The 13,949-nt window shown below is 42.3% G+C and overlaps 1 protein-coding gene across 2 annotated transcripts in view; it reads left to right on the top strand.

The window, feature by feature from the left end:
* Positions 1-13,651, top strand: part of LOC109891655 (E3 ubiquitin-protein ligase Itchy-like) — a 39,586-nt gene extending 25,935 nt beyond the window's left edge. For both annotated transcript variants that reach the window (XM_031825681.1, XM_031825682.1), the window contains exons 14-24: positions 10-82; positions 3,902-3,973; positions 4,282-4,370; positions 4,477-4,636; positions 5,135-5,268; positions 5,566-5,706; positions 5,819-5,939; positions 6,159-6,263; positions 6,376-6,472; positions 8,328-8,400; positions 8,972-13,651. In XM_031825681.1, coding sequence (XP_031681541.1) covers positions 10-82; positions 3,902-3,973; positions 4,282-4,370; positions 4,477-4,636; positions 5,135-5,268; positions 5,566-5,706; positions 5,819-5,939; positions 6,159-6,263; positions 6,376-6,472; positions 8,328-8,400; positions 8,972-9,071 — 1,165 coding nt within the window. In that variant the 3' untranslated portion in view covers positions 9,072-13,651. The remainder of the gene's footprint in view (positions 1-9; positions 83-3,901; positions 3,974-4,281; positions 4,371-4,476; positions 4,637-5,134; positions 5,269-5,565; positions 5,707-5,818; positions 5,940-6,158; positions 6,264-6,375; positions 6,473-8,327; positions 8,401-8,971) is intronic.
* Positions 13,652-13,949: the final 298 nt, after the last annotated feature.

A 13,949-nucleotide genomic window follows, 5' to 3' on the forward strand; every position in this document is an offset into this window, starting at 1 on the left:
TCTTCTCAGTGAAAATGGGCCTCAGATCACCTACGTCAGGGACTTCAAAGCCAAAGTGCAGTACTTCAGGTTCTGGTGTCAGGTACGTACCCTACACACCCTGTACCCTAGCTTTGTGTTGTACACTATGTCCTGAGAACCACCTCTGCCTTTTGAAAATGCAGTCTTATCTGTCCTAATTCCCCTGAAGTATACACTTCCAAGTGCATTCTTTCCGCATTTAAAAGGAGGATTGAGGAATGCAGTGGCTATTCTAGCAGGTACATTTTGGTGGGGCAAACCGAAAAAAAAATGTTTAGATGCATGCCAGCAAAGCCTCTACACAACACTAAACAATACTTTAATTGCACTATAATGGTGACAAGTGGTGCCCACAAACTGTTCGGGCCAACATAAAACTGTCCCAACAGCTGAGCTTTCTTTCCAGCACAATGGAGTGAATCCTTACCACCGCTACACCTGACTATCAGTGAGGCTTTGTCTGGCAGCGAAACAGTTCATTCAGCCTTGTTTATTGTCTTTTTAAAGAACATAGCTGATATGGCTGACTTGCTTAAACAAATGTGGTTTCTACTGATAATTGAAATGTACAAACTATGGCATAAGGGAGTGATGAGCGGGTAAGAGGCATTCCGTAATTTCGATTAAGACATTAATGAGCGAGTTAAGACGTACAAAGTCAATAACTGTTTGTTCAGCACTTTTAAAATGTACAGCGACAGAATGCAGAACATGGGTTGCTCTTACAGTATTTTCCCTGTACATCAAGTCTGAACCGTAGGATCAATAAAAGAGGCATTTAAGCCGACAATGAAACCTCTTACAATATTAGATGATAACATTTCTCAAAAACAGGTTATAGGCTACATGTGCACCACTTAGTCAGAACAGTAGCGTTAGGTGAATTTAAGAGGTGAAAATATACCAAATTATTAGGGTGATGCACATGGGCTACTAACAGCTTACTACACAATATACACTTACTATTACTTTCTTAGCTACAGTATACATACAGTGAGCACCTTAATGCATTGGACAGTGACCATTTGTTTTGTTATTTTGGTTCTGTACTCTAGCAATGAGTTTGAAAGTATACAATGAGGGTGGAGTGCAGACTGTCAGCTTTAATTTGAGGGTATTTTCATACATATCGGATGAACCGTTTAGAAATGATAGAATATTTTGTACATAGTTCCCCCCCCTCCTGGGCATCAAAAAACATTGGACAGTTTAACATAATGTAGAATGAAGTAATCATTGTTAATATTTGGTTGCATATCCTTTGCATGTAATGACTGCTTGAAGTCTGCGATGCATCAACATCACCAGACGCTGGATATCTTCCCTGGTGATGCTCTGCCAGGCCTGTACTGCAGCCATCTTCAGTTCCTGCTTGTTTCAGGGACTTATTGCCTTGAGTCTCTTCTTCAGCATGTAAAATGCATGTTCAATTGGATTCAGATCCGATTGACTCGGCCAGTCAAAAACCCCTTCGTTGCTCCAGCAGTATGTTTAGGGTCAATGTCTTGTTGCATGATGATGTGCCGTCCAATGAGTTTGTAGGCATTTGGTTTTATCTGAGCAGATAAAATATTTCTGTAGACTTCAGAATTCATTGTTCTACTTCTGTCTGCAGTCACATCATCGATGAAGACAAGTGAGCCTGTTCCACTGGCAGTCATACAGGCCCAAGCCATAACACACCCTCCACCATGTTTCATGGATGAGGCGGTATGCTTTGGATCATGGGCATGTCTTTTTTCTCTCCACACTTTCCTCTTTCCATCACTCTGGTACATGTTATTCTTTGTCTCATCTGTCCACAATACTTTTTTACCAGAACTCTTGGGGCTCTTTTAGGTGCTTTCTGAGTCTACCGGGTCTTTTGACATAATTGAGTTCACCGGTTGTTTTTTTCTTGTTAATGATGAACCAAACTGTTGACCTGGGCATGCCTAGGGTTTTTGCAATGTTCCTGATTGATTGATTTTCATTTCTGAGCCTTATGACGGCCAGCTTAATTTGCATCGACACTGCTGTCTTCCTCATGTTGTCACATCCCAACAACAACCTCCAAAGGCAATAGCAAAGTCTAGAATCAATACTATTCATCAACAGCTCTACTGCATTCACTAATGACACAAATGAATACACCTCCCTAACGACACACATCTGTGAAGCCAATTCAACAAATACTTGTATTACTTTAAAATGGGGGGACCATGTACAAAAGGTGCTGTAATTTCTAAACGGTTCATCAGATATGTATGAAAATACACTCAAATTAAAGCTGACAGGCTGCACTTCACCCTCATTGTCATTGTATCCTTTCAAACTCAAAGTGCTAGAGGACAGAACCAAAATAATGAAACCATTGTCACTGTCCAATGAATTATGGTGCTCACTGTATGTCCCTTGCATAGTACTTCATTATGCAGCAGCATACAAGACATTTTGGACTTTTGCTCACTTGGGTCCAACGGCGGTCAATTGTGGGCAAATTTTGTCATAAAAGCATTCTCTAGATTTATGGTGGGAACGGGGGGGGGGGGGGGGGGGGGCACACACAGGCACTCCATTGAATAGCAGGCTAGTGGTTGCAGTTAGCCACTGATTCCTTCCAAACGACTCATTGTTGAATTTGCAATTTCCAACTTGTGTAATCTTTATGGCCAAATGAGCACCGATACGTTTTATCTATCATTTATCTTAGTTATTTCTCTTCATATGACAAGGATTAAAAGGGATTTGCCAGTAGATTGTTGACTTGATTCATGATGATGACTGCTAGCTAAAATGTTGACATGATCAGTCCAATCAAAGCTACTGTACATATAACGTGATTTGACATCATTTTACCTGTGGCTAATGACCTTGAGCCTTCTTGGAACTGCACTTGTAATTTAACACTCTGGCAGGACCAAAGGGCTTACATTTTGGATATCTACCCAAACGAAGGACTTAAACTTGCCGATGACGTAGTGTCCCCATGAGTGACAGAACACTGAGCCAATCACGGCGCAATGCTCCTATTTTCTGCTGGCTCGCCCCACCACCACAGAAAGCACTGAGCTAGGCTGAAACGTCTGCATTTTGGAGCTGCCTCACTCAAGAAAACAAAAAAGAGACCATGTGTGTATTTGGCTTTATTAACTCAATGATCGATTTTTTACATTGTTTTCCAACTGATATGTGACATGTAATGCCAAAATAACATGCAAAACAGGAAAGCCCCCCCCAAAAAAATATTTTTATCCACTACCGGTCAACAGTTTTAGAACACCTACTCAAGGGTTTTCAGTTATTTCTACTTTTTCTAAATGGTAGAATAATATTGAACACATCAAAATTATGAAATAACACATATGGAATCATGTAGTAACCAAAAAAGTGTTAAACAATTCAAAATATATTTTACATTTGAGATTCTTCAAATAGCCACCCTTTACCCTGATGACAGCTTTTCACACTCTTGGCAGCTTTTCACACTCTTGGCATATGTGATTATCCCACCTAGCTATCTTAAGATGAATGCACTAACTGTCAGTGTCTCTGGGTAAGAGCGTCTGTTAAATGACTAACATGTCAATGTAAACAGTCAAGCTCAATCAAGCACAGCTAACGTGTTTGACTTTTCAAATAGTACTTGAACCCAGGTCTGGCTTCTTCCAGTCGTCATTTCCTTTTAAGGACGAAGACAAGTGAACATGTGCACACTTAAGGACACTTCGTGATTCCCACTTAGGTCCAATTTTCACTTAGTGATTCATTGATGTCAATGGGAAACTAAGTGAAAATTTGACTTAATTGGAATTTACGATTCCCCATTTTGGCCAAAAGGGAAGACCCCGAGTTAATCCTGTTGTTCCTGGGACCATTAATGTGAGTCTTTGTCTTTCAGCAACTGTCAATGCCACAGCACATCAAGATCACCGTCACCCGCAAAACCCTCTTTGAGGATTCATTCCAGCAAGTGAGTCTATTTAAAAATATATATATATATATATATCAGATTTAAAAATAATATATATATATATATTATTTAAAAAAGAATTGGCACACCACTAAACTTGCGCTCTTTGTAGCCCTGTGAATAAATACAAAAATAACACTAATTAAAAAGTTGTTAGTCTTCCAGGAATAGTTTGTCATTTCTTTTGAGCAACTTTGAGTACTCTATTTTTGCACCAGTGATACAGAAAGGTGGATGAATACTGGGGCTGTGTTAAAAAATAGTCAAACGTTGTAATGTTTCCAATTCTCTCTCTTTGTCCATCAAAGATAATGAGCTTTCATCCACAAGATCTCAGACGGAGGCTGTGGATAATATTCCCTGGAGAGGAAGGCTTGGACTACGGAGGAGTAGCAAGGTAACTTAACTATTTTGATAGGTTAAGTATGAGCTCATATTAGGAGTGTGTGTGTGTGTCAGTCTTTTCAACATATTTTTTTTAAACATTGTGTGTGTGTTGTCAGGGAGTGGTTCTTCCTGCTGTCTCATGAGGTGCTGAACCCCATGTACTGCCTGTTTGAGTACGCTGGGAAGGATAACTACTGTCTCCAGATCAACCCTGCCTCTTACATCAACCCCGACCACCTCAAATACTTCAAGTTCATCGGACGCTTCATCGCCATGGTACCTACCTCAATGCTATCTATGGGGTGAATACCAACCTCCACCTTTAGTCTAATTTTCACTAAGTCATGCATTGATGTCAATGGGAGACTAAGTGAAATTGACTTCAGTGGGAATTCGAATGCGGCCCTTCACTAGCCTGGGCCAAGTTCATAAGGGCTAGTAACATAACATGTTGTAACAGAAAATGAGCCTCCCTGTTTCAGTTTGTTCAGCGCCGACTGTAGTTGCTGATTACATCCCTGGTTCATGATGTCACTCTGTAGTTGCTGATCACATCCCTGGTTCATGATGTCACTCTGTAGTTGCTGATGACATCCCTGGTTCATGATGCCACTCTGTAGTTGCTGATCACATCCCTGGTTCATGATGCCACTCTGTAGTTGCTGATCACATCCCTGGTTCATGATGCCACTCTGTAGTTGCTGATCACATCCCTGGTTCATGATGCCACTCTAGTTGCTGATCACATCCCTGGTTCTTGATGTTTCTCTACAGTCCTTGTTCCACGGGAAGTTCATCGATACGGGATTCTCCCTGCCCTTCTACAAGCGCATCCTGAACAAGCCCCTGGCCCTAAAGGACCTGGAATCCATTGACACGGAATTCTACAACTCCCTCATCTGGATCAAGTGAGTCTGGGAATGGGAAGTAGGAATGGGAATTTGGAGAGCATTCCCTTATAATGGTGGTTTAGTGGTGGTGTCGGTTAGGATATGATGATGATGATGATGATGATGGTAAGGGTTATAATGATGTTGAATATGATGAACAAATAATATTGAGGATCCTAGTGATGATGGTGATGATTATAACTATGAGGAAATGATGATGAAGAGGAGAAGAAAATGATGATGATGATGATGATAGTAACTGATGAGGTGAGGGGCTGGTGAGGATGACATCTACCCTCTTGTGGTTGCTCCCAGGGATAACAACCTGGAGGAGTGTGGTCTGGAGATGTTCTTCTCTGTGGACAAGGAGATCCTGGGGGAGGTTACTACTCACGAGCTGAAGCCGGACGGAGGCAACGTACTGGTCACTGAGGAGAACAAAGAGGAATACATCAGGTAGGCTTGAAAACCAACTAGAAATTAGTGGGTACATATTTCTTGCCCAACAGAAGAAAGCATATTATCTGATACATTCTGTGTTGTGTGTGGGTGTGTGTGCTTCCTCCAGGCTGGTGGCAGAGTGGAGGTTGTCCAGAGGTGTGGAGGAGCAGACCCAGGCCTTCTTCGAGGGCTTCAACGAGGTCCTCCCCCAGCAGTACCTGCAGTACTTTGACGCTAAGGAACTGGAGGTACACCATGGGTTTATTCATGCACAGATCAAATGAGTTACTGTAATGAAGAAATTAGATGTGAAAACCACTCACACAACTTCATGCTTACTCAATCTGTTTTATCGCAACGTATGGTGGCTACACAGAAAATGGCATGGACCAACCTCTATCCCAGACTTCACTGGTCATTCTTCCCCATTGAGAGTGGTGTAACATAATATCTGGTCCCCCCACTAGGTGATGCTGTGTGGCATGCAGGAGATAGACCTGGTGGACTGGCAGAGGCACACCATCTACAGACACTATGCTCGCAGCAGCAAGCAGATCCTCTGGTTCTGGCAGGTCAGCAGGCCTCTACTGTTTCATTCATCAATTATGATATATCGTGAAGGGGTGTTTACTGTTTGGCGTATTTTGACAATTAAATGTTCTGATGTGAACATGCTTCTTACAGTTTGTGAAGGAGATGGACAACGAGAAACGCATGAGGCTGCTACAGTTTGTCACTGGCACCTGTCGGCTCCCCATGGGTGGCTTCGCTGACCTCATGGGTACGTAAGAGAACCGTTTCTGCTATCCATATCAAATTTATTTCAAATTCAAATTTATTTATTTTATATAGCCCTTCGTACATCAGCTGATATCTCAAAGTGCTGTACAGAAACCCAGCCTAAAACCCCAAACAGCAAGCAATGCAGGTGTAGAAGCACGCATATATACCATATGTTTTTTTTATACACTTCTCAAAAAAATAAAGGGAACACTAAAATAACACATCCTAGATCTGAATGAATGAAATATTTTTATTAAATACTTTTTTCTTTGCATAGTTGAATGTGCTGACAACAAAATCACACAAAAATGATCAATGGAAATCAAATTTATCAACCCATGGAGGTCTGGATTTGGAGTGGAAAACCACACTACAGGCTGATCCAACTTTGATGTAATGTCCTTAAAACAAGTCAAAATGAGGCTCAGTAGTGTGTGTGGCCTCCATGTGCCTGTATGACCTCCCTACAACGCCTGGGCATGCTCTTGATGAGGTGGTGGATGGTCTCCTGAGGGATCTCCTCCCAGACCTGGACTAAAGCATCCTGTTTGTGTTGGTGGATGGAGCGAGACATGATGTCCCAGATGTGCTCAATTGGATTCAGGTCTGGGGAACGGGCGACCCAGTCCATAGCATCAATGCCTTCCTCTTGCAGGAACTGCTGACACACTCCAGCCACATGAGGTCTAGCATTGTCTTGCATTAGGAGGAACCCAGGGCCAACCGCACCAGCATATGGTCTCACAAGGGGTCTCATCTCGGTACCTAATGGCAGTCAGGCTACCTCTGGCGAGCACATGGAGGGCTGTGCGGCCCCCCAAAGAAATGCCACCCCACACCATGACTGACCCACCGCCAAACCGGTCATGCTGGAGGATGTTGCAGGCAGCAGAACGTTCTCCACGGCGTCTCCAGACTCTGTGACGTCTGTCACATGTGCTCAGTGTGAACCTGCTTTCATCTGTGAAAAGCACAGGGCGCCAGTGGCGAATTTGCCAATATTGGTGTTCTCTGGCAAATGCCAAATGTCCTGCACGGTGTTGGGCTGTAAGCACAACCCCCACCTGTGGACGTCGGGCCCTCATACCACCCTCATGGATTCTGTTTCTGACTGTTTGAGCAGACACATGCACATTTGTGGCCTGCTGGAGGTCATTTTGCAGGGCTCTGGCAGTGCTCCTCCTTGCACAAAGGAGGAGGTAGCAGTCCTGCTGCTGGGTTGTTGCCCTCCTACGGCCTCCTCCACGTCTCCTGATGTACTGGCCTGTCTCCTGGTAGCGCCTCCATGCTCTGGATACGACACAGCAAACCTTCTTGCCACAGCTCGCATTGATGTGCCATCCTGGATGAGCTGCACTACCTGAGCCACTTGTGTGGGTTGTAGACTCCGTCTCATGCTACCACTAGAGTGAAAGCACCGCCAGCATTCAAAAGTGACCAAAACATCAGCCAGGAAGCATAGGAACTGAGAAGTGGTCTGTGGTCACCACCTGCAGAACCACTCATTTATTGGGGGTGACTTGCTAATTGCCTATAATTTCCACCTGTTTTCTATTCCATTTGCACAACAGCATGTGAAATTTATTGTCAATCAGTGTTGCTTCCTAAGTGGACAGTTTGATTTCACAGAAGTGTGATTGACTTGGAGTTACATTGTGTTGTTTAAGTGCGAGCAGTGTATGGAGGATAACTAGCAAATAATCCATGGAAGTCGAGGATACAAATGTTTTTTGGGACTTTTATTTTGAAAGATATAGACATTGAAAGAGATCGATGGACCAGCTCTAGTCACAGAAATTGAGAATTTTGGTATTTGTGAGGAGAGTTTTCATGTCGTCATTTTGTGTTTACAGGGAGTAATGGACCACAGAAGTTCTGCATAGAGAAGGTGGGCAAAGAGAACTGGCTTCCAAGAAGTCACACTTGGTAAGTTCATTAGTGGAGTTACTCTGCAGTCGTTTCTAAACGCTCACTGTCTGAACATCAACATACAATTCCTGTCATATCTGAGGGTTTATGCCAGTTCACCTCTCAATGTCAACTCAGTCTGCATTAAACTGACCCTGGCACACAATACTTTGTCATTTTCAATTAAGTCATTAATAACCTTTCCTCTTGGTATTTGAACTATTGATTTTGTTATCAAATATAAATGTTATTTTACCTTTATTTAACTAGGCAAGTCAGTTAAGAGCAAATTCTTATTTTCAATGACGGCCTAGGAACAGTGGGTTAACTGCCTGTTCAGGGGCAGAACGACAGATTTGTACCTTGTCAGCTCAGGGGTTTGAACTTGCAACCTTCCGGTTACTAGTCCAACACTCTAACCACTAGGCTACCCTGCCACTTAAGACACTTTTATCCAAAGCAACTCTGTACAGTGAGAACATAATTTGTTGGTGTTAATCGTGCCATGCTCTTACCAACTGAGCCACACAGGACCTAATTCCATGTATGTGTCTATCTACAATGTAATTGTTTTATTTTGTAATCCCAGCTTTAATCGACTGGACCTGCCCCCCTACAAGAGCTACGAGCAACTGAAGGAGAAGCTGATGTTTGCCATCGAGGAAACTGAGGGCTTCGGACAGGAGTAGTAACACACGGCAGCCTAAATGGCCACCATGAGGAGCCATTCTCCACGCACTTTGATCTGTCTAGGTTTCAGGCAGCTGCACTTTTTCCCCCAGGTCCTGGCTCTCTTGAGATGGACAGGCACTAACAGACGCGTCCCTTTCTGCCACGTTATACAGACCCCCAAACCTGAGGTGGAATCACTGTCTCCATGGTGACGACCCTTCATACTGAATGATTCCGCTTTCACCCCCTGACCTGTGTAACCCTGTTGAAGCTTGCCTTATTCTGCCTAATCAGACCACGTGTCCGGGAAGAGAGAGAGGAAGGGGAGGGGATGTTCCCTCCCCATGTCACATCTGCCTGTCACCTCTTCACCACAGTAGTTAATAATCACGGAAGATATTCACGACAATGTCAGCTGTTTCATTTCTTCCCCTTCGTCTCCCTGAGACTGTTGAGTGTATGAATGAATGCTAGAATTGTGTGCTGCTGACTCTTTCAAAAAAGTCCCCTTGTCAATTTGTGACATTTTAGCGTGTTTTAGTTGATTTAACACGTTGCTTTCCAGATGAAATATTGAATCTTAAGACATTTACTTTGCTGGTACACCACGGTTGTGGTGGTAAGGGTTTTTGTGAATGTCATTATGAAAAGCTTTATTTTTGGCGTGCAATAGTTTTACAGTCAGATGTTTATGCCCTTTATATAGATAAACCAGACGTTCATTAATTACCTCAATCCAAAGTTTTTGTTTATAAAGTCAGTTGTAATCAAATCTACATATTGATTTCAACCCTGAATATTGAAAAGGTTTTTATTTAAAAAATGTATAGCCTGAAATTGTTGTAGCAAAACAGGGTCGTATTCATATTTCACCGAATGGGAGAACATTGATCTTTTTTTAAAAACTTTGAATGTTTTTGTGCCTTCTGACCATGACCCTGGTTTGTTGTGTGATTTGACCCTTTCTTTCCCAAACAGTCGGCATTAGGACCGTACTTGTCTACAATAATAGCATTGTTTTAATTTTTAAGGCAAACCGAATGAGTTACTAATGACGTGGGAGTGTCAGCAGTGTGTCAAAAGTTAATGTAAGGACAACCGATAAGGAAAGAGTAAATTTAGGAATTAGAAATAAGACAACTGCTTGTGAAAATCACTCCCACTGAAAGGTAAACCTTTTTTTTGTTGTATAGAGAATTATCATCAACTCCAAGATCTAATGATTAAGGACTAGTTTAAATCATATCTGTGCTAGCTGACACCCGCATAGCTGTTGTTTTGGTGGTGTCTGAGGTGGAACTGTGTTGGAGCTGTCAAATCCACAAGCGGCTGATGGGGTTTTACCTGAAGCAGACATTGCCATTGGATGTCACATTAACAGAAATCCCATGCAGCTGTGTTACAATTCCCAAACACTGGCATCTGTGATGTAATCTACACATCGATTAGGATGATATAAATCCTTATTATTTTGTTAATTGATTTTCAATTTGAGCATCATTATTTCTATATAGCCTAGACTTTCCTGTTCTGAGCTTCTAACACAGGTGGAAGGGGTGTGGCTTAGAGACCATGTTAAAGAGCAGCTGCTCAATGATTTGACGTCAGAATTGGCAAAAGGAGTTACCTCAGCGACTTTGAGGGTGGTATGATCCTCGGTGCCATTCGTGCCGATTGGGCTTTTCACGCACGACAGTGTCTAGGGTTTACATAGAATGGTGCGATAAAGAACATTAAGTCAGTGGCAGTCCTGTGGGCTAAACGGCTCGTTAATAAGAGGCCCGAAGGAGAATGGCAAGAATTGTGCAAGCTAACAGGCCGGCCACAAACAGGCAAATAATGGCACAGAACGGCATCTCGGAACTCGCAACTTGTCGGTCCTTGTCGCGGATGGGCTATTGCAGCCGACAACGGCACCGGGTTCCACTCCTATCAGCTAAACACGAGAAGCGATTACCAACACTGGACAATTGAGGAGTGGAAAAACATTGGCTGGTCCGATGAATCCCGGTTCCTTTTCCGTCATGCTGATAGCAGCCAGGATTTGGCATAAGCAGCATGAGTTTATGGCCCCATCCTGCCTGGTGTCAACGGTACAGGCTGGTGGTGTAATGTTGTGGGGAATGTTTTTCAGGCACACCTTAGGTACCTTGATACCAATTGAGCAACGTTTGAACATTTCCAACACCTTGTAGGATCAATTCCCCGGAGAAGTCAGGGTGTTCTGGTGGCAAAGAGGGGTCCAACCCGGTACTAGATGGGTGTACCTAATAAACTGGACGCTGAGTGCTTATATGTATGTCCCAGGCCCATAGCCCTAAGAAATATATATAGCGGCCCTAGTTTTATAGGGTTCAGTTTTGTCATTCTAGATTTTTTACACATCGCAAAATGTTCCATAACTTTTTCCTTCGTGTGACCTGATGAACATCACCATGTTGATTGGCATTGAATGAGATCTACCACTTCTGACCTTTTGTGAACTCTGCTTCTCAGGCATTTCTTCAACATGCCTCTCGGTAGCATTTCTTCGCAAGAACAGTGGCAGTATAATCAAGTTAGATTAAATATAGCTTTCTTTCAAGAAATGTTTAGGTCACATATGTGTATTTGCAGTCAAATCAAGCATCCAAGTGACACACGTAATATCCTTGTCGTGAGTGACTGGTATTTGAATTCATTTGACACCAATTTACATACAGTGCATATGGAAAGTATTCAGACCCGTTCCCTTTTTCCACATTTTCTAACATTACAGCCTTATTCTAAAATGGTTTAAATAATATTTTTCTCATCTACACACAATACCCCATAATGACAAAGCAAAAACTTTTTTATTTATTTTTTATTTTAGCAAATGTATACAAAAATTATAAACGGATACCTTATTTACATAAGTATTCAGACACTTTGCTATGACTCGGGAATTGAGCTTGGCTATATCCGGTTTCCATTGATCATCTTTGAGATGTTTCAACAACTTGATTGGAGTCCACCTGTGGTAAAATTCAATTGATTTGACATGGTTTGGTAAGAGACGCAACTGTCTATATAAGATCCCAGAGTTGACAGTGGATATCAGAGCAAAAACCAAGCCATGAGGTCAAAGGAATTGTCTGTAGAGCCCTGAGACAGGATTGTGCCTTGACACATATTTGGGGAAGGGTACCAAAAACATTCTGCAGCATTGAAGTTCCCCAAGAACATAGTGGCCTCCATCATTCTTCAATGGCAGAAGTTTGGAACCACCAAGACTCTTCCTGGAGCTGGCCGCCCATCCAAACTGAGCAATCGTGGGAGAAGGGAGGTGACCAAGAACCTGATGGTCACTGACAGAGCTCCAGAGTTCTTCTGTGGAGATGGCTGTCCTTCTGGAAGGTTCTTCTATCTCTGCAGCACTCCACCAATCAGGCCTTTATCGTAGAGTGGCCAGATGCAAGCCACTCTTCAGGATTAGGGAAAGAAGAATGCAGCAAAGTACAGAGAGATCCTTGATGAAAACCTACTCCAGAGTGCTCAGGACCTCAGAATGGGGTCCAAGACAACGCAGGAGTGACTTGGGCACAAGTCTCTGAATGAACTAACCAGAGCCTGGGTTTGAACCTGATCGAACATCTCTGGAGAGACTTTAAAATAGCTGTGCAGCGACGCTCCCCATCCTACCTGACCGCTTGAGAGGATCTGCAGAGAAGAATGGGGGGAACTCCCCAAATACAGGTGTGCCAAGCGTATAGCGTCATACCCAATAAGATTTGAGGCTGTAATCACTGCCAAAGGCGCTTCAACAAAGTACTGAGTAAAAGGTCTGAATACTTATGTAAATGTTATATTTCCGGGGGGCGGGGTGTTGTAAATTTAAAAAAATGTCTAAACCAATTTTTGCTTTGTCGTTATGGGGTATTGTGTGTAGATTGATGAAGGGGGAGAAAGCAATTTAATCCATTTTAAATGAAGGCTGTAACTTAACAAAATTTGGAAAAAGTCAAGGGTCCTGAATACTTTCCGAATGACAAAAATAGTGTTAACCCCAGCCTAGTGGCTGTCTTAGCTGTGAGTGTCTGGGTTGTTTTAGAAAGACTCCTTGAACTTCCATTAAGAAACACATTTTTCATTTAAAAACAAATATTTTCAAAACGTCATGTATTGTGTGCCGTGGCTGTCTCGTCTCTGATGCCACTTTATAACTGGGTGTAAAGTCAGGGCGATTCAACATCCCATTGCTTCACTGCATCCTCAAGACTTCTTGACCACACACTCATTCTGGCTCACCACCTCATAGTGCACTGCCATGAAGAGATTGCTGTTATTAACAAATAACAAGTGATAGCGCCTTACTCGGCTTATTAACCACTTTAAATTATTGTTCTTTTTTAAAGTATTGCCATGTTCCCAGATCATAAAGGAATCAAATGTACAGAAATGTGTTGGTGTTAACTAATCATGTTGATAGTATTTTTCATTGTTAAAGCTCTCTAACATTTTAATAAATGTGAGTTAATGGTTGGATACTAGTTATTTTTTCTTATGTGAAGATGAAGGATCTTTATCATGTAAAGAAAAAAAAATCTAAATAAACAATGGGCAACTGGAACTTCAATCTTGCGTGATATTTCTTTTTTTTAGATTTAAGTCCCGCAAAACCTCAATTCAGACGCTATCAAATATCTGACACTGAAATTAATTTAGTAACTGTCTGGTGAAAATCTCACTTAAAAGTTCATATTCTGTTAACTCATACCCAAATAATGTTGTTGACTCTTCCTATACTCGTATTTGTGGCCAAAACACAAATTAGAGAAATGACAAAAAAACTCAAACTTGCTATTTCCTCTTAGAGGATGATGTCATCCTTAGGAGGATAGGCTGGCCAATCAGCGGTCTACTCCCTTGAATGA

The sequence above is a fragment of the Oncorhynchus kisutch genome, linkage group LG5 (assembly GCF_002021735.2).
Source record: "Oncorhynchus kisutch isolate 150728-3 linkage group LG5, Okis_V2, whole genome shotgun sequence".
In the NCBI taxonomy this organism is placed as follows: domain Eukaryota; kingdom Metazoa; phylum Chordata; class Actinopteri; order Salmoniformes; family Salmonidae; genus Oncorhynchus; species Oncorhynchus kisutch.